General features: G+C 44.0%; 1 protein-coding gene and 1 long non-coding RNA gene across 3 annotated transcripts; both read left to right on the top strand.

Moving 5' to 3' along the window:
* Positions 1–51: 51 nt before the first annotated feature.
* Positions 52–6,568, top strand: LOC125748959 (uncharacterized). Of its 2 annotated transcripts, none has more exons than XM_049025749.1 (2): positions 52–2,708; positions 6,031–6,568. In XM_049025749.1, the coding sequence occupies exon 1, from the start codon at positions 857–859 to the stop codon at positions 2,387–2,389; it is 1,533 nt and encodes a 510-aa protein (XP_048881706.1). In that variant the 5' UTR covers positions 52–856; the 3' UTR covers positions 2,390–2,708; positions 6,031–6,568. The 2 variants fall into 2 exon arrangements, with proteins under 2 accessions (XP_048881706.1, XP_048881695.1); XM_049025738.1 differs by lacking the exon at positions 6,031–6,568 and adding an exon at positions 3,367–3,499.
* Positions 6,569–18,316: 11,748 nt separating this feature from the next.
* Positions 18,317–19,828, top strand: LOC125749034 (uncharacterized). Its single transcript, XR_007399729.1, has 5 exons — positions 18,317–19,094; positions 19,184–19,276; positions 19,407–19,490; positions 19,568–19,660; positions 19,777–19,828. It is a non-coding gene; the product is annotated as an uncharacterized LOC125749034 (long non-coding RNA).
* Positions 19,829–20,938: the final 1,110 nt, after the last annotated feature.

The following is a 20,938-nucleotide window of genomic DNA, read 5'->3' as shown; positions in this document are numbered from 1 at the left end:
GAGAAAAGCATTTCAGGAAGTAAGGGGCAAATATAGCCCATCAAAAAATACATGGGATGCTCCTTTGTCGGAGGGTCTATGGGAAGACGCTGTTCACCTCTTTGAAGATTATACCGAGCTTAGCCAGTTAAGATTCATCAGAGCCTTGACACCTCCTGCACCATGTGGCGAGCCCTGTGGTATTACGTTCTCTGACGGGAGTGAGTGCTCGTATGGGGCTGTGCTGTACTTGCGGTGGAAATTGCCACGAGATGTCATTGTACGGCTTGTTGAGTCCAAGGCAAGGTTGACGCCGTTAGATCATAAAGGGGATGCTGTAAAAGCTGAGGTCTGTGGGGCTGTTTATGCTGCTCGCTTGAAAAAGTATTTCGAGAAGCATTGTAAGATTCAGGTAGCAAGATGGTACCATTTGGTTGATAGCCAGACTGTCCTAGGAGCTGTCCAACGTGAAAGCTATGGCTATCAAACATTCTTTGCCAATAGAATCGGGGAAATTCAAGGCAGCACAAATGTTCAAGACTGGTGGTGGATTCCTGGGCCACTCAACATAGCAGACATTATTTCGAGGGGGGCTAGCCCCAAAGAGTTGGACGAAGGCTCAGAGTGGCAGCTGGGTCCTAAGTTCTTAAGGCTCCCAGAAAGTGAATGGCCAGTGAAATCTGCTAAGGATGTTACTATTGAAGCAAGAGAGAACCTCACAAGGATCCAGAAAAAAGCTTTTGTTGCTGCTCTTACGAGGGTCAGGGCAAAAAATGCAGGCCTGAAACAGGACTTAAATCTTCCCTCAGTGGTTTTGCATAGGCCATCTGCCAAGACTGTTGCAAGTCTGGTCGATATCAAGCGGTTTAGTAGCCTAATGCAACTAGTTAAATCAGTAGCGATGGTCTGGAGGGCGGCAAAGAAGTTTCTTCATGCCAAAGCCACCGGAAATCCAAAGTGGGAGGCAGTCCTATTGACAGGCATTGTCACCGTGGCCGAGAGAGAAGACGCCTTCCGAGACCTCTGTCTGTCAGCTCAAGAAGGAGTTACTTTCCCTACCACTACAACGGATCGGTTGGTGGTGTATAGGAATGAAACTAGTGGACTGTTGCTGTGTGGGGGCAGAATTCAGCATTTTAGAGAAAACTATTCGGCTGTCCCACTGCTGCCTTTTGATACTTGGCTAGGGACGCTACTAGCACGTCAAAGTCATCAGCAGGGACATGAGGGGGTCGCTGGGACACTGCTTAGGATGCGGCAGAAGGCTTGGGTTGTTCAAGGGAGAAGGTTGGCCCAAAAGGTCGTCAACCAGTGTGTCCTTTGCAGGAAAGTAAGAGCTCGAATGTGCCGGCAAGTGATGGGTGATCTTCCAGTAGAGAGGTCAAGACCTGCCGCTCCTTTCCAGTTTACGACTATTGATTTGTTTGGCCCGTACCTGGTGAAAGATGATGTGAAAAGAAGAGTGTCCATGAAGGTCTGGGGGGTTATCTTCTGCTGCATGGCAAGCCGTGCTTTATATGTAGATCTGGCCAGCAGTTTGTCTACAGAGAGCTTCTTAATGACCTATCAAAGATTCACAGCCATCAGGGGCCATCCCCTTAAGGTCTGGTCAGATCCTGGGACCAATTTTATTGGTGCAAGAGCCTTGCTGGTGGATCTGTATGCCTTCTTGCAGAGCCAAGATACATTGAGCTTGGAGGAGTACGCTGTAAAGAATGGGACAAGCTGGATCTGGAGAGTGCTCCCTGCTGACTCGCCACATCGAAATGGGGCTGCTGAAGCGGCTGTAAGAATTACTAAGAGAGCTCTTCAAGGACTGGGCAAGTCAGCAAATCTTACCTTCAATGAGTTCCTTACGGCCCTCCATTTGGCGGCGAACCTGGCTAATGAGAGGCCTATCGATGCAAGAGTCCAAAGTCGAGAGGGTCGCATTCAGTATGTAACACCAAATACGCTTCTCCTAGGTCGAGCATCCCACAGTGGGGACTCCAGGTCCTTCAATTTTAACGACTACCCCTACAAGCGGCTCAGGGAGATCCAGAGCCAAGTTAGTGACTTTTGGAAAGCATGGTGTCAGCTTGCTGGGCCAAACCTCTTCATTAGAGCTAAATGGCATACCACAGAGAGAAATGTTGCTGTAGGGGATGTCGTGTGGCTTTGTGATCAAAACTCCCTGCGAGGACAATTTAGACTTGGCCGAGTCGTCTCTGTGGCACCAGATTCAAAGGGCATCGTGAGAGATGTTGAAATTCTTGTTGTGCCTGGGGGCTGTGTGTTGGTCCAGCCTCAGAAGCCTGAAATCCAGCACTTAGCCTCTGGCGACGGGAAGGAAAAGCCTATTGGAGTGGTATTGCGCAGGGATGTCCGGCGACTTGTAGTCCTGTTGCCTGTGGAGGAGCAGGAAAATTAAAACTCTTTAGGGTCTATATTCGCCTTGAAGTTCTCCAACCTTTCTGTTCAAGAACAAAAAGGTTGAGTGGGAGGTGTTGCGATGAACGTCATTCCAGCAAGTGGTTACGTCGTTCACGCAAGTGGTCATGCGGAACCAAAGTTTACTCACCTGTGTGCACCCGAGGGGAAGGCATTAACGGACGCACCTGCTCTTTATTTTGGATAAAGTCGGCAAAACGCATTGGTAGCGCGACAAGCAAAGGGTCAAATCTACACCAAGTGCTTCTGGAACTGTGCTGTGATTGTGTACTGAAAAGTAGACTCTGAACGGACAGCCGGTAAGACCATGAACCATGCGTGTTGGAGACTTTGTTGTAAATGTTATTTGTAGCAAGCACTACCTGTTGCGAGTGGGGTTTATTTCTTAATAGGGTGCGCTAATGAGGCATTGAGGCGCTGGTGCTGGCTTGTAACATTATATGAGTTGTGGTATTTGACTGTATTAGAAATAAATGGTGTGCTGTAAGTGTCTCAATGACAATATGTGGAATGCTGTTTTATTGATTCAGATGTTTGCATTAATGTGGTTTAAAAGGGGGGTTTCTATTTTTAGTTTATCTAAAAAGTTAAATATTAAATTGCTAAAAAGAAAAAAAAGTATTAAGGGTGAACTTTCCTTTTAATAATTCATATGGGCAGAAGTGTTAAACCTATTGTTCGATTGTCTAATTGGTTAGCTTTTCATTGCAATTTATTGCGTTGAGTAACTCATTTATGTGTTTCCCCAGTGGTTTGATTTTAAACTTTGATGTTTGGAGGAATTTTATTCAGAACAAGTTATGTATAATTGTGTGAATTTAAAGCTGAGATTGGTCATTTATTGTATATTTTGTTGGTATGTATATATATATATATATATATATATGTGCATTTAAAGTAAAATTTTGTGTTTGCTCATAAGATAGATTGGTGAAAGTTGGTGTTTTGTGGTTTAAGGTTTTTCACCTGTAAATGCCTGGCTTGAGGAAAGCGAAGATAAAATAAAAAGGGATAAAGAGTCCAAAAAGAAGGCCTGGTTATTCTGAGTGAAATCCAGTTATATGTTCAGTTTTGGTACATCCCTATCAAGTGAGGGGTAAAGCACAGTAAGAATTGTGATCACTTGACAATAACCCTCCATTAATTTGTGTGGGGGAAACTATTACCCTTTTACCTATTACCTATTCAAGCCCTCCACCTCCAAGGAGGGAGGACTGATGGTTGGACTATCCGGGACCTCCTCGGGGACTGGGGCAGGAGGGACAGGAGCTGGAGGGACTGAAGTGGGGCAGGAACAGGAGTCACAGGGGTCATAGTCACAAGTGCGGACGGGGCCACAGGCGGAGGCAGAGGAGCCTCAGGCATAGCTGCAGCAGGCGGCGAAGGCGGAGGGAGCGCCTCGGGTAGAGGCGCAGCAGGCGGAGGGAGCGCCTCGGGCAGAAGCGAAGGGAGCGTCTCGGGTCAGGCAGCTGCAGCAGGCAGAGGCGAAGGGAGCAGGCAGAGGTTTTTTTAGGGTTGGGAAAAGAGGCGGTTAAGGGGGGTCTTTAGGGTTAGGAAGGGAGGAGGTAGGGGGGAGTCCCTTAAGGTTAGGGAAGGGGGGGGGGACCCTTATGGGTAGGGAAAGAGGGGGTTCAGGGGAGTCTTAGGGTTAGGGAAGGAAGGTGTAGAGGGGAGTCCCTTAGGGGGAGGGGGGGACCCTTAGGGTTAGGGAAAGAGGGGGTTAAGGGGGGTCTTAGGGTTAGGAAAGGAGGGGGTTAGGGTTAACCCTAACCATATTTTTGTTGTTATATTCACACCACAAAGAACAAAGTATTATTAGGATTAAATTTCATTAAAAAGTTAAAAAGAATTTCCTTGTAAGGTACTCTGTAATCAATCCTAGGTGACCATCTACCGCCTAAGGGTCTGTCCGGCTTCTCCACCTACATCCTGCCTCACTTACCTCTGGTTGAGTCCTTGAGGGGTCCATGTCTTTAGCTGCTGGATCCAAAGATATTCCTTCCTACGTCTTTGTGTATTTGACCAATTGATTCTTGTCTCAAGGCCTGCAAGAGTTATATTTTCTAGGCCATGTTGGCGGAAATGCTGTACTAAAACGGTGGGTTTGCTGTTGTGGGTTATTGTATACAGATGTTGTTTTAACCAATTTGCCAGAGTATTCTTCGTCTCCCCCACATACCTCTTGTTACAGTGTTTACACTGAATGAGGTAGACTACATTGTGGGTGTCCAACGAGATTCTCTCCTGTGTGGGAAAACTGCGCTTGGTTGGTTTAAATTGGTTTAAAGTAGCCCTTGAGATGTGCATGGTCCTCCTTCTTAGGAGGGACAATGTAGATCTTTTAAGTTCTTGTTTTTCCTGTAAGCTGACATAAACCGATAGTCCCAGAGTTGGGGGACCATCTGTTGGACCTTTGAAGTTTGAGTTGGCTGTAGGGGACTGTGCTTTATCCTTGATGTCCCTCAATGTGAATGCTTTAATATGTCTTAAAAACCGTTTAGTATATTTTCGGCGCCTAAGAGCCTTGGTTAGGATAGATGTAGCAGAGTTAAAATCCTCTATATCTGTACAAAGACGGTAGAATCTAATGAGCTGTGATTTGATTAGACCAGCAAAAGTAAGTTTGGGGTGGTAGCTGGTTTTATGGAGTAAACTATGGGTATCTGTATCTTTGAAATACACCTTAGTTTTAAAAGTCCTGATACCATGTAATAGTTCACTGAGGAAAACTGTTGTCTAAAAAGTTAACGGAGGTGGAACTAATGTTATATTTCACTGTGATGTTAGGATGATGTGCGTTCATTAGGTTAATGAACGAGCTGAAGAATGCCTCGCCATATTGCCATACACCAAATATATCATCCAGGTATCTGAAGTACAGGTCCGGGAGGTGTTGGCTTTTTTTAAAAAGTGTTTCCTCTGCCATATAAATATTGGCATAAGCTGGGGCAAACATTTTCCCCATTGCTGTACCCTGCACCTGGAGATACATCTGGCCATCGAACTCAAAGTCATTTCTAGTGAGGTTGATTTCTAATAGTTCTAGAATTTGTTTGTCTGGTCTGTTTGGCACTGGATACTTAGAGAAGGCTTTTTGTACTGCTTTTATTCCTAGGGGTGTTGAAATGTTGGTATACAAGCTGTTAATGTCTATTGTAAATAAAAAGGAACCCTCCCTCACCTGGACCCCCCGTAGTTTATTAATGAAATCATAGGTGTCCTTCAGGTAGCTATTATGGTGTTAATAGGGTAGAAATAGGGTTTAAAACGTGGTCTATGTACTGTGCCATGTGGTAGGTGTTGCTACCACAGTCCGATACTATAGGCCTCCCTCTAGGGACCTCCCCTGGAACTGTCCATAAATTCTGGTCCATGTGGATCTTAGGAAGGAGGTAGAATAACCTGGGGCGAGGGATGTCCGGGCTCCTTAGGAAGTTTTTTTGTTTCAATGTAATAAATTTATCATAATACAGGGAGTTGAGGATTTTGTCAGTTAAATCAGCTGTTCCCTGGTCTAACGGGTGGGTTAAAGGGATGTAATATGTGGTATCACTAAGCTGTCTTAGTGCTTATAATTTATATTGTTGTGTGTCCATTATAACGATCTCTCCGATCCTCCAGCACTGCTCGACTGGTCCCACCTCCCCTCAAGGCACAAGGAAGACACATATCTCGGCTCTTCTCTGTCCTGGCACCTAATTGGTGGAATGAATTCCCCCTAGATGTCCGAACAGCTGAATCCTTGAATGTCTTCAAGCGACGACTCAAAACATTACTTTTTCAGAAATACCTGACGTAGTACTTCTGTATTCTTACCCGGCTCTCTTCTGGTGTGTGTGTTTAAAAAAAAAAAAAAACTCTGCACTTCTCAACGGAGTTTTCAGACAGATGGTATTCATAGCTTGGGTCCTTATTGAGCTAACATCGGAAATTCATCGCAGAGTCTCAAAGCACTTATGTAAGTCGCTCTGGCTAAGGGCGTCTGCCAAATACTGTAAATGTAAATGTAAATAACTATACCCGCGCCCTGGTCTGCTGGTTTGATTGTGTCTTTATTGTTACGTAATGTATTAATGGCTCCTCTCAGTTCTACTGTTATATTTGATTCTTGTTTTAACTGATGTTTGAGTGTTCTGAGTGTTATGTTATTGAGGCGGATTAAACTCTGAGTATTTTTTAGGTTACCATGTCAAGGGTTTTATAAACGGTATTTCGTTTTCCTGTTGTGTGTAGTTGAAATAATCCATTATTTTTAGTTTCTTGTTATAATGGTGTACATCCCTGGACAACTTCTGCTCATCTGCCCTTTTAGGTGTGGGGATAAAGGTAAGTCCCTTTTCCAGGAGGTCCCTTTCATCTGCTGTTAGTTTAAACATTTTGGATAGGTTGAAGGTATTGCCATGTTGGTGTGTACTGGGTTCACACGTCTCCAACCTCAGTAGTTTAACTGCTGGCACCAAAATCGAAAAATATGGATTGCTGTATCCCTAGTCCAGTGGATCAAGTCCCTCTGATCTACTTTGAAGCGTAGTTTATTTAGTTCTAGTAGTGGGGAGCTATTAGAATCAATGTATTTATTAATTACTGTTAAGTTATTTTGTTGTTCTATGGAAAGGAGATCTGAGTATTGAATAATGGGGGTATGAATTGAAGCATTTGGGAAGTTAGTTCTGGCTACTCTCCAAAGGTACTGTAATTGCTTTATTGCCGTTTTATGGGGTTGTTCCCAGTTGTTAAGCCCTACTGAGAGGACTACCTTTTGTACTAGTGGCTGCGGGGGTAATTTTTGAAGAACCGTTGTGATATGGCGAAAGTTAGCCCCAGGAAAACTGTCTACCTGTATTTGTGGATCCTCAATCTGAGGAATCCTACATAGGTTTGAGTCTCCAATGAAGATAATTGGCTTATGGACCTTCAGTGACCACTCTGCAGCTTTCCTATCCGTATTAGGATGTCTGTGTGGCTTACGAGTTATGACTTTCACCAGGTACTTAAAATCTTCCTCCGAGGATGTGGGAGATTTCAGACCATGTAAGTGTGGTGTTGTGGTCCCTGTATATAATTTTTGAGGGGAGGGCTCAGCTTGGGCTGCAACTGTGGGATTATATCCCTTCCGTTGCCCATTCATCATGTTATTCTCCCCTATAGTGGGTGGTTCCTCCAGAGCTGTAGCTTCTGCGGTACAGGGACCTATGAAGGAGAAATTTTGAAGATGAGTTTTGGAATTTGATATTCTGTTGGGGAGGTCTGATGCCTCCGGGAGAGAATTTTGAATGGGTTGATGTATTTCTGCTGTCACTATAATTTGTTTTTTGGCCTTTAGTTTTTCTGGGGCTTTTAATTGACCTTCTGTACTGTGCTGCTGTTTTAAATGGTTCACATTTTCAGGACTAGTTTCATGAAGGGCATTGGCATCGTCGCTGTCCGTGGTTTTGGGGGAGGGGGCCAATTCATCAGCTAATTGTATTGTTATACTTTGTTTAGTTATTTCTAGGGTATTGGGCCTAAGTTTCTGTTTGTATCTGTTTTTGTATCTGTTTGTTACTTGCTACCTCCCATTCTCTCTCCCTCCATATATCTAGTTTTTGTAAGAGTGTTTGTCTGCCTTGTGTATAGTGTTCCTGTAAGATATGCATGTTTTTTTCCATCCACAAATGAGTATTTGCTATAAACCTTTCTGCTGTAATATTGGTAGGTATAGCTGGTTTTATAAATTGAGGTAACTTGTTTACTTGTTTCAACATCCCCGCCAGGAAGACCCCTTGTGAAAAAATTGTATGCCATTAACATATTTAAGCACACCCTATTTAGAGAATACTTCTATCAGACTTTTTTGACCCAGCTTTAAGTATATTTAATATACTAAAGTTGTGATAATGATATTAATTTAATATATTAAAAATATATTCAGTGTATTGACTTCATACTTTTTTGACCGAGCTTATTTCATACTTAAATATACTTTAAATATATTTAATGGAATGTACTTTTAAACATACTTGTAAGATGCTGCAAATATATTGCCCATATACTATTTACATGATATGTAAGCATTAATAGTCTAATTTTACTGCAATTTAAATGTTTCTGCATTCTACTACAGACATTAAGTATGCATATTGCATACACACGTTGCAGAGGCGGCATCACCTGAGGTGACTGTGTCGAACAGGTTTCAGGTTCTTCCAGCTTTAGAGCCGGAACGGACTGGGGAGGCAGGTGGGCCCTTGGGCACTGAGGAGCCCCCTCCCCCCAGGAAGAGGGAGGTTGTGGTAGTGGGGGATTCCATTATTAGGGGAGTAGACAGTTATGTGTGCACGCGTGATAGAGGGTCCCGTACGGTGTCTTGCCTGCCTGGTGCCCAGGTAGGAGACCTTCCAGATCGTGTGGATAAGCTTTTGGCCCCAGCTGGGGTGGATCCAGTTGTCGTGGTGCATGTTGGCACCAACGACATAGGCAAGGGTAGAAGGGCTGTTCTGCAGGATAAATTTATAGAAGTCGCCAATAAGCTTAGAAGCAGAACGTCCACGGTGGTATTCTCTGAAATACTCCCCGTGCCACGTGCAAGTCAGGCTAAGTTAGCTGAGATAAGGAAATTAAATGCGTGGCTAAAAGGATGGTGTAGGAAAGAGGGGTTTAGGTTTATGGGGCATTGGAGAACCTTCTGGAACAGGTGGGACCTGTTCAAGCCGGATGGGTTGCACCTGAACCAGAGGGGAACCAGTGTATTGGGGAGGCGTATGTGTAGAGTCGTTGAGGAATGTTTAAACTAGGGACTGGGGGGGCAGGGAGGTTAGTTAACTATGTCAGTGGGGGGAAACGGAAACCCCCAAATAATCATATTGTAAGTGGGCACCGTAATAGGCCTACCCTTTGTTGTCTGTATTTAAACGCCAGAAGTATTAGGAATAAAATTCATGATTTAGAGGCTTTTATCTCATCGGACTCTTATGATATTATAGGAATAACTGAAACGTGGTTGAGTGAAAAGGATGGACAAGAATATAATATGGATGGTTACACGTTGTTCCGTAAGGATCGTATAGGAAAAAAGGGAGGTGGTGTTGCAGTATATGTAAAGGAAAACTTGCAGGCAAGGGAACTTACTGATATAAATAAAACTACGGAAGCAATATGGGTAAAATTAGATGCTAAAAACTCAAATAGCCTAATTGTCGGTGTTTGTTACAGAACACCTAATATAGCTGCTGAGGAAAGCAGATTGTTATACAGTGAGATTAGGACTATGAGCAATAAAAATGATGTGGTAGTTATGGGTGATTTTAATCTACCAGGAATGCAGTGGGACATTGTCACTGGCTCTTCAGAAAATGAACTGGAAATGGTGGAATTAGTACAGGATTGTTTTTTTACTCAGTTTGTTAACACCCCTACCAGGGGAGATGCCATTCTTGATCTTGTTCTCTCTAATAACCAGGACAGGATTGGTAAATTAGACGTTTTAGAACCACTTGACAGTAGCGATCATAACATGGTCAAATTTGAGGTTAAGTTTAGTGTTCGAAGAGCTAAGTCCAAATCAAAAATATATAATGTTAGGAAGGCTGACTTTAAGTGTATGAGACTAAAACTAGAAACTGTGAACTGGATGGAGTTAAATAACAAAACTGTTGAAGAGGCCTGGGAATTTTTTAAAAGCACATTATTGCAAGTGCAAGAGGACTTCATACCTGTTTCCAGCAAGAATAAATCTAGGAAATTGCAACCTAGGTGGTTTACTAGGGAAATAAAGCATAAAGTAAGGAGGAAAAGGGCTTTGTTCCAGCAATGGAAAATAACTGATGATGACAGAATTAAGCAGGAATATCTAAGTCTACAGGCTGAGTTAAAAAATGATATTAGACGAGCTAAAAGAAATGTCGAAAGGATGGTTGCATTGGAAGCTAAGGATGACGTTAAAAGTTTCTTCCAGTATTTTAACTCTAAAAGAGCTCTAAAACCTGAAATTACTAATCTGCAGGATAGTAAGGGTCTTATAATAGTAAACGACATTGATATAGCAAATGAGTTCAATGATAGTTTTGCACGGGTATTCACTGTTGAGGACCTTAGTAATTTACCAGTTATTACCTATCCAGCATTGTCTATAGCTAATATATATATAACTGAAGCAGATGTTTTGCAAAGCCTAGCTAAGCTCAAAATAAATAAATCACAGGGCCCTGATGGCATCTTACCTATAGTGTTAAAAGAGATGAGGGATATTATTTGCCGACCCTTAACTTTACTGTTTCAAAAATCCTTATCTGAAGGTGTGGTACCTTCTGATTGGAAGCACGCCTTCATAACGCCTATTTTCAAAAAAGGGGATAGAAGTAATTTGTCTAACTATAGGCCAATCAGTCTAACTTGTATAACTGGTAAAGTTATGGAGGCTTTAATCAAAGAGAAAATGATAGATTACCTGGACTCCAATAACATTTTGCGGGATAGCCAGCATGGATTTAGGAGAGGTAGATCCTGTTTAACAAATCTGTTGGAGTTTTTTGAGGAAGCTACTCAGGAAGTTGATGATAAGAAGGCCTATGATGTCATCTACTTAGATTTCCAAAAGGCTTTTGATGTTGTCCCCCACAAGAGGCTCCTACTTAAACTCAAAGCGACTGGTATTTTAGGTACCGTAGCGACCTGGATTGATAACTGGTTAACAGATAGGAAACAGCGAGTAGTTATAAGAGGCACAATGTCACAGTGGGCTTGCGTTCATAGTGGGGTACCGCAGGGTTCGATTTTAGGACCACTATTGTTCCTAATTTACATAAATGATATGGATACCAATATATACAGTAAACTGGTGAAATTTGCAGATGACACCAAGGTGGGTGGTGTAGCAGATACTGAATTAGTGGCTCAGCAGCTACAGCGGGATCTTGATTTAATTAGTGACTGGGCCGATACCTGGCAGATGAAATTTAACGTCGATAAATGTAAGGTACTCCATCTAGGGAGCAGAAATATAAAGTACAGGTATTTCATGGGTGTCACTGAAATAAAGGTAGCTGATCATGAGAAAGACCTTGGTGTGTATGTTGATGCTTCCATGTCCCATTCTCGCCAGTGTGGGGAAGCAATAAAAAAGGCCAATAGGATGTTGGGGTATATCTCCAGGTGTGTGGAGTTTAAGTCAAGGGAGGTAATGCTAAGATTATACAATTCCTTGGTGAGACCTCACCTAGAATATTGTGTGCAGGTTTGGTCACCATATCTTAAAAAGGACATTGTGGCCTTAGAAAAGGTGCAGCGTAGGGCCACAAAAATGATTCCTGGTCTTAGAGGAATGTCATACGAGGAACGGTTACTTGAGCTAAATCTGTTCAGTCTCAAGCAAAGGAGATTGAGGGGGGACATGATCCAGGTATATAAGATTCTAACAGGTTTGGATGCTGTTCAACCAAATAGTTACTTCAGCATTAGTTTAAATACACGAACTCGTGGCCATAGGTGGAAATTAGCGGGAGAACATTTCAAGCTGGATTTAAGGAAGCACTTCTTTACGCAGCGTGTAGTCAGAGTATGGAATAGCCTTCCTGATAATGTAGTGCAAGCTGAATCCTTGGGTTCCTTTAAATCAGAGCTAGATAAGATTTTAACGACTCTGAGCTATTAGTTTAGTTCTCCCCAAGCGAGCTTGATGGGCCGAATGGCCTCCTCTCGTTTGTATAGTTCTTATGTTCTTATGTTCTTATATTAATATGGAAGAGTTATTCCGTTAAAACTGGGAAGAAAACTCGAGACAACATTAACAAAAGTTTTTTTATTATGTGTATCAACCACAACATATAAATCAAACCAACAAAAGAACAATCAGCATCAACACTATACTTGCTGTTTTTTTGTTTTGCAAAGCTCTCGTTATTGCACTTTCTCCTCAAGATATTCTTCACCTCTTGGGCAGAGGTCCCTGGGAATTGTGCGATGACGCAATCTGTTGAGAAAATTTCAGATCACTTTTACTGAACCAGACAAATGGTGAGCATTACTGTAAATCAAGAGTTTCAAATGAAGGCAAACCAAAAATTTGAAATCTCATCTGCAAAACCCATGTGTACGCAGGTTACCCTTTGCTCACAACCAGTCCCCTAATTAGAGTTGCAATAGTAACCTGCACACACAAAGGGGCTTTCTGGACATCCCTTCCCTAACATCTGCATAATGTAATTCCACACATCATTGGAGCGATCAGGAGTTTGGTTGAGATCCCTCTCTTTTCACATTTATAAAGCTTTTCTAAAGTTTCAGTGCCATAGAACTGATATGATTGAGAATAGATTTGTTTAAAAGACATAATAAATCTTTGCGGAAATGCAAACTTTACAAAAATTACTAAACTAATGGGAAACTTGCCTAAATTGTGCACAGAACATACCTATTAATGCTTCGACCTTTTCAGGGTCCAGCTGGTCTTTCTCTGGAAGGTCCTTTTGATTGCTTGCATGCTTCCCTGTGATCGATGAGGATGCCAATGTCTCCTTCCCGAAAAGCAGTAGTGCCAGCTCTTGTGTATAAAGTGACATCCTGGTTTTGCTCAAACGATCAAAGAGCCTTTTCTGGACTTGAATGCTGGAGTTAGGCAATGTTACCTGAAAGTAAAATGTTATGCTTAATTTTTCTTTATGATTAACTTCCTGGGGCGGCATGGTGGTGCAGTGGTTAGGACTGTTGCCTCACACCTCTGGGACCCGGGTTCGAGTCTCCGCCTGGGTCACATGTGTGTGGAGTTTGCATGTTCTCCCCATGTCGTCGTGGGGTTTGCTCCGGGTACTCTGGTTTCACCCCACAGTCCAAAAACATGCTGAGGCTAATTGGAGTTGCTAAATTGCCCATAGGTGTGAATGGTGTGTGAGTGTGCCCTGCGATGGGCTGGCCCCCCATCCTGGGTTGTTCCCTGCCTCGTGCCCATTGCTTCTGGGATAGGCTCCGGATCCCCCGCGACCCAGTAGGATAAGCGGTTTGGAAAATGGATGGATGGTACAGAACTAATACCAATCTACCATGCCAGGAACTGTACCAAATTGAAAGTTCTGGTAGTGAACCGACCACCGAATACACAATAGTAGCAACAGCATTTGTGATTATGTAACCCATCCATGTAGGAGCAGTAGGGCATGCAGCGGCAGTAGTGATGTGGGATGATACCTTGATCAGCGCCACATTACTAGCCTAGGAATTGAACTAGCAACCCTGTGATCACAAGAACAACTCCCTAACCGTTAGGCTACCACTGCCCATCACCGGCTGATGTGAGGCAAAGACTGTTTCTGTTCTTTCAGCATCCTGCTTGCCTAACCTGGAGTATTATGTGGATAACCTTAGCTGAATATCATGTAGAAGTGGGCTATGCTCTTTGAAATCTAATACTCCTGATGCATCAAACAAGGATAGCTATATAAACTGAAAGAAAGTTAGTTAAATGAATAATTAAAATTTTTAAATATGACAATAACATGAGTTAGATGTAGTTACTGCCTATTTTGTAAGGAACTATTAAAGGTCATCTGCAATCTGTAACAAAATAATTACAAGAAAGGGCTTAATACCATGACTGGTGAACTTGCTGAAGCTGCTGTACCAGAGCTTGAAGGTCCTGCTGATTTGCTGCTTGGAGTGCTCCAGCTGGGGGGCGAGCCAGTGTGGCCAGCCAATGGTAATTTTAACACTACGTCCTTTAGGGTTTTGACAATTGCAGGTAGCTCTAAAGAGAAATGGTGTTTTGCAATGTTTTGGTTAGTGCTGTGTATGACGGTGAATATTTCATTTAAATACATAGAATTAATATAAAGTCATATGCTATTTCATAAATATGCTACGGAGTATGCATAACTTTGAGCATCACCAACAACGCTTTGTGCCTTCTGTGGTAACAATACAAAATTATTGGATGATTTATATTTGAACCATAAAGCCATTTACAGACCTGCCAACCATAGGAAATTTTTTTGAGAACCACAACGGTGGCACTCTCGCAGACTCACACTCGCTTGGTGAGCATGACCGGAGTGCACAAATGGTGACTTTAGTTGGGGGCAAGAGTGTAAATTTGGTTTTGATATTGGTGGGGATATATAAATCTAACACCCACCTAAACCCACCCCCCATAAGCTTATCAACACTATAATCGTTGGATATTGGTGGGGACATGTCCATGTTAATTCTACACCCTTGGTTGGAGGGGCAGCAATTTATGACTGGCAGGATGCTCGGCCAATCATTTCATGTGTTTTTCTTTTACCACAATTAAAACAGTTAATATGCATGTGATGGTTGTATGTACCATAGAAAACATACCTTTAAGAGCCTTTATGGTCTCCATGTCAAGACAACAGCTGGCACTTTGGGTTGTACTTGGTTTGATATAGCCGTCATCCTCTTCATCCTCTGAATCACTTACCAACTAAAATAAAAAGAAAAGAAAACATTAAGTTGTTACCTTTCTCAGTCTTCAGACGAGTGCGGGTATCCACTAATGTGCAGAGCCATAGAACTCTGGAAGCATGTTTGGGAAACCCTGGGAAGAACCCTGGGATATTATGTGCTGTAAAGTTAGTTAATAAATGCAAATTTATAATTTACTGACAAATAAACTTGTATTTGTATTGAACAGCTTTAATTTATAATTCAACAAAATATTCTTACCAGGCGTTTTGACATACTCCTTTGACGTCGGGCACAGTCACTTTCTTCAGAATCATAACACACCTCTGTGGGAATTACAGACCTTTTTTTCTGAATTTCTTTCTTTAGCCTTTCTGCCATTGCAATGGCAGCATCCTTGTTTAGGGTGGGGTTCTTTTCCTATATTCAAATTAAAATGGTCAGGGTTAAAAATGGTAAAAAATATATATTTATTTTATAACATGAATGCATTTTTGCAATAATAACATGTGGTACTGGTAATTTGATTACACTTCCAGTAAATAACATTGTTTTACAACTACCAGATCATTTGCATTTACCATGCCTTCAATGGTTGGAAACATTTCAGAGATTCACATTTCTGACAAATCTAACAATAGTGATTGTTTGCTTACCTTCTTTTTTTCATTGACATTTTCAACAAGAAATCTGCTATTTACTTTTCTCTGTCTCTTCACATTCACAGTATTCCAAATATCCTCTCCACGAATGAACTTGTCTCTTTTTTCAGCCATGATTTTCCAGTCATCTGTAATAACGACATTAAAGAAGGATAATGCACACTATTTAGCATATGCACCTTTACTGTACAGTTGCACCGATTGCAATTTTCTTAGCCATTCTGTTTTTTGACCTGCCAATGTGTTTCGATTGTGCTGTTCGTTTTCTAATTTGTTAAAATGAAATGAAAAATTTTGCAGTTTACCACACTCCATGCACTTTTATCTCAAAGCAATGAGCTAACGTAGACTCGGTAGCAAATTTAGACATGGACAACAGACATGCTAACCGCATCTACTAGCTACTAAACCAGACTAATGTAATTATTATTAACTAGACAAACTAGTGTAATTAATCTTCAGATTAGCTTACCTCCAAGAAGCAATATCTTTGCAGCAATACCGAGTTCTTTCTTCCCGCCTTTTTTTGATGGCCAAAGAACTTCCACCCAACCGTCTTCAGACTCTAAATCGGGGCATTTTGTAACCTGGGTTATGTCCTTCTTGTCTGATTTGTCTACAATATCTAAGCGTTCCACCTCTACAGACCTATCCTGAAAATAAAATAAAGCTGTCACGATCGGTCACGGCAGCAAGCGCCGATCGTGCGGATCGAGCGGGCAGGAAGTAGGCAAGGCAGCGTACGGGATCAAACAAGGGTTTAATGAGTAGACTGGGACCGGGAAACAGCTAACGTGTACAAACATCAATGACGGACGAAGGACTCAGGTAAGACACGGACTGAAATACACAGGACTGATTGAAAATAATCAGACACAGCTGGGTACAATCGGGAAAGAACACGTGGGTAATCCGGGGGCGTGGCACACACGAGGAGCCGACGAGCAGGGCATGACAGAACCCCCCCCCCCCCCAAAGGCGCGCTTCACCGGGCGCGCCAGGGAGGAGGCGACAGACGGGACACGGGAACCGGGACCTGGAGCAAAAAAAAAACAGAACCATCAACGAGAGACGGGAAACAGGACCGAGGCACAAAACAGGGCAAGCGACAGGACGTGAGAGAGGAGTTGACAAAGGACAGGGAAGGCAGAAAGACAGACAAGAAACGGGGACACGGAGGGAACAGGCGGAACAAAAGGGCCAGGAGTGAACAGAGGGAACCCAGGGAGAGAAGGAGGAACACGAGGAGCAGAGACGGGCGGGACGAAGGGACGAGGAGCAAAGACAGGAGAGCAGGGCAAGAAGGAGGGGGAACAAAAGGGAGCCCGTGGGAGCCCCAGTGGGCGACAGGGGGCGACCGGAGGGGCCGCAGGCGGCCGGGAGGCCGGAGCCGGAGGGGACCTCGGAGGGGCAGAGGAGACAGGGCGAGGGACCCGCGGAGGGGCCAGGGAGGGAGCAGGAGGGAGCACCAGGGAAGGGGACGAGGGACCGGGAAGGGGCCAGGGCGAAGGCAAGGCGAGGGGGGGAGCTGCCGCAGGCGGCGATGTCCTCCGACGGGCCGAAGGTGGGGGCCCCGCAGGCGACCGAGGAGCCGCCGTCGGGGAGCCCCCCGGCGACCGACCAGGCACCGGAGGGGGGAGCGAGGCAGGGCGACGAGGCACCGGAGGGGGACCCGCAGGCGACAGCCGACCCGGAGGGCCAGGACCCGCAGGCGCCAACCGAGCCCCAGCGCAGGCGAGGCAGGGCGAGCCAGGGGGCAGGGCGGGCGGGACCCCAGCCCTGCGTCTGTGCCCTCTCCCCTTGCGGGACACAGACATACAGGCCTTAGTCCAGGGTCTCTCGCGCCGGGGCAAGGGCAAAGGTGTCACAAGTGTGATCCCCGAGGGGTCCCATTCCAGCACCTCCACCTCCGAAGAGGGAGGAGCCACGATGGAGTCCTCCGGGACCACCTCGGGGACTAGGGCGACAGGAACTGGGGCACGGTCAGGGACCAGAACAGGGTCAGCCGGCTGTGGGGGCGCCGGCCCGGGAGCTGCTGGAGCGCGGTCAGGACTTGGAGCGCGGTCAGGACTTGGAGCACGGTCAGGACTTGGAGCGACAGGCTGTGGGGGCGCCTGCCCGGGAGCTGCAGGTGGCTGCAGTGGGGGCGCCTGCCCGGGGGCTGCAGGCTGCTGCAGTGGGGGCGCCTGCCGGGAGCTGCAGGCAGGGGGAGCTGCGCAGGTGGCTGCGGCGGCAGCACGGGCGCTGGGTTCGTGGGCAGCGGCGGCAGCACGGGCGCGGGATCCGCGGGCAGCGGCGGCCGCGCGGGAGCGGGATCCGCGGGCAGCGGCGGCCGCGGGATCCGCGGGCAGCAGCGGCCGTGGGATCCGCGGGCAGCGAAGGCGGGAGCGGCGGCTGCGCGGGCTCAGGGTCCGCAGTTCTCCGGAGCAGGATCAGCCTCTGGAGGTCTTCAATTAAGATCTCCAGGTCAGCTGGAGATGAAGCGGGAGTGAATGCGGTGAACCCCTCCCTGAGCTGCCTGGCGAGTAGGTCCACCTCTGGTGAACCTCGCCCGGTCGGTTCATCCATCACCCTCCAGTATAATCCCTGGAGGGTGAAGAACCGGTTGGCCAGGACCGCGGGTGAAACTGGCGTGGTCCCTTTAACAGAGCGGGGGACGCGCGGAATGGCATCTCTCCCCTTCCGTATCCCTCCTCCGTTGGCCAGTCCCTCGGGCCGGTAATCATACCGCCTGAGTGGCGGTTGGAGGACGGGGTCGCTGGACCCCGGAACCACAGCCGGGATAATGCGCACGCTCCCAGACAGATCTCTGGCTCCTCCGAGATCCGCCTGGCCTTCTTGCTCCTCTTCTTTTGGTCCGTCATTCTGTCACGATCGGTCGCGGCAGCAAGCGGCGATCGTGCGGATCGAGCGGGCAGGAAGTAGGCAAGGCAGCGTACGGGATCAAACAAGGGTTTAATGAGTAGACTGGGACCGGGAAACAGCTAACGTGTACAAACATCAATGACGGACGAAGGACTCAGGTAAGACACGGACTGAAATACACAGGACTGATTGAAAATAATCAGACACAGCTGGGTACAATCGGGAAAGAACACGTGGGTAATCCGGGGGCGTGGCACACACGAGGAGCCGACGAGCAGGGCATGACAAAAGCTAAATTGTATTTTGCAGACATCTATGCCGCTATGCGTTGCTTATTAATTAGCAGAGAACAATCTGGTAAATCAAGGAACTAATTGCACACCTTTTTACCGATTATCAGTTTGAAAAATTGCATTGTCACGCTGTCATTGGTCACACTTGGCGCGCAAGCGTTGCTTAGATCAGCCAATCGAAAAGACGTTTGCTGGTTTAATATTCTATTACCATCGTGACATATAATATTTAGTGTTAATAGCAAGTTGCCTGATCCTCAAAATATAGAAGATGAAGTGTTACGATACTGATAATCAGATTTAACTTGCAGATTCTGATTTTCTCTTGAATTTTTATATTCATAAACATCAATATCTGAGGATGGATGAATGGTGTGAGAATGGCAAAAAAAGAGGAAGATATAAGAGATTCTTGGAGGAGGATGATTCGCGAGTACCGATAAAGACTAAATACAGACGCAAGGTGACAAAGGTATTACATCTGAGTTAATTAGCAATTTCATTTATTATACTGTGTAATGTTACTGAATATTTAAGATAATTCCATGTTTTGTTCTGGAGGTACAACAGACTAAGAAGACCCATTATAAGTCATATATTGAATCCGGAATCCCTATTCCTAGGAAAAGTGCTTACAGGAAAAAACAAAGCAACGTAAGTCTTATTTTTAAAATGTACCGACTTGTTATATTTATTCAAAGTGAAATCATTTAAATATGTATCGTATAATATAAATTTGACTGAATTAGTGGTGTATGTGAAACATTAAAACGTGTTTTTTTAGCGCTCAGTTGAGCATTCTGAAACAGCTAATGAATCTGAGCAAGAAAGTGTGGGATTTCTTGGACAAGAGACAAAGCAACTGAAGGTAAATAAAATACATTTAAGATAAGTAGATATTCTGCATGAATGGAAACATATAATAGTCTGACTGTACATTTTAAGATTTCAGATGAATTATTTGAAACCCATGGCCCTGATGTACATGATGAAAATCAAACAGATGTCGTACAGTTACAGGAAGAAAAATGCACATTAGTAAGTTTAAGCTGTTTCATTACAATTAAATAACAGAATGGAATTCTAAACAAGGTGGACAGGTGCAATGTCATTTATGGAAAAAGTAGAAGCAAATGATCCTGTTTTTTGTCTAGCACATTGCAGAAGCTGACACTCAACAAAGTAATGAAGATGGTAATGATGAACGTGAGATCCATTCTGAAAAGATTGCCATGAGCAGACAGGTACTGTGAATTTTTGAATCACATTTGCACAAATAATCTTTGGTCCCCAGGAATTGCTGTATGTAAAAGGTGGGCGATAGGACCTAAAGTTAATATTACAGTATTTTTCACTTTTTAGACATTGATGGTATTATATCATGGTATTACATTTTTATATTTACAAACAAAAAACACCTTTCTTGAATGCAGAATTTTATTTTCATAACAAAAGACTTAGTAAACTTCACAATTCCAAATTAATAAAACTGAAGAACAAAGACATAAGAATAATAATAAAAAATAAACTGAAGTGTACTATACATTTCCAAATTATAATAGTTACGATGGGTAATATAACAAAGCACATTTTCTTTGTTGCCAATATATGTACAGTATAGGTAAAATGCTATTACTTGAGCATTAATAGCCAGTTTTTCTTTACAAACAGAAGCATCTCTGCCTTGTCACCCACACTTATATGGTGGTTCCCCCATGGTTTACTTTGGTCTTACATGTGTTACAGACTGTGAGCTTTGTGACTTCTAAACTCACAGTTAAGAACTTTCACACTAATAATATGTAAACACATGGCTTAGTGTGTGTCCACGGCTGTGATGTTGCCTGTGCTGCTATGTAATATGGCTGACTCGGAATTTCTTTATCCATTCATCTTAATGTGGATCTGATATCTGATCAGCTGAACCAAACCTGACAACATGAGGAAATGTTTGAGACCCATTGCTATGGCTTAGGATAAAACAGGATATCAAAATGGATATCATTAAAACATTCATAATACATTTCAAATAAGAGTTTCAGAGACTCTAACTTCTGATATGGTCTCTTAATTTTTTTGTTGTATACGTTAATCTTGTTTTCTCTCTAGGTGGATGAAACTGATGATTGTGATCCCCTTTACCCTGGTGCACCTCTGACCAAAGGACAGAGTCTGCTTTTACTGATGTCATACATTCTTCGACACAGCCTCACAGGGAAAGCGCTTGAACATCTCCTAAGGTTGTTTAATGAACATTTCCCAGGACTGGTGCCTTCAACAGTTTATCTCTTTCACAAAGCATATGGAGAGTATGGA

The sequence above is a fragment of the Brienomyrus brachyistius genome, chromosome 1 (assembly GCF_023856365.1).
Source record: "Brienomyrus brachyistius isolate T26 chromosome 1, BBRACH_0.4, whole genome shotgun sequence".
Classification (NCBI taxonomy): Eukaryota; Metazoa; Chordata; class Actinopteri; order Osteoglossiformes; family Mormyridae; genus Brienomyrus; species Brienomyrus brachyistius.
Note: the sequence above shows the minus strand (reverse complement) of the source record. Positions and strands in the feature narration are given on the sequence as shown.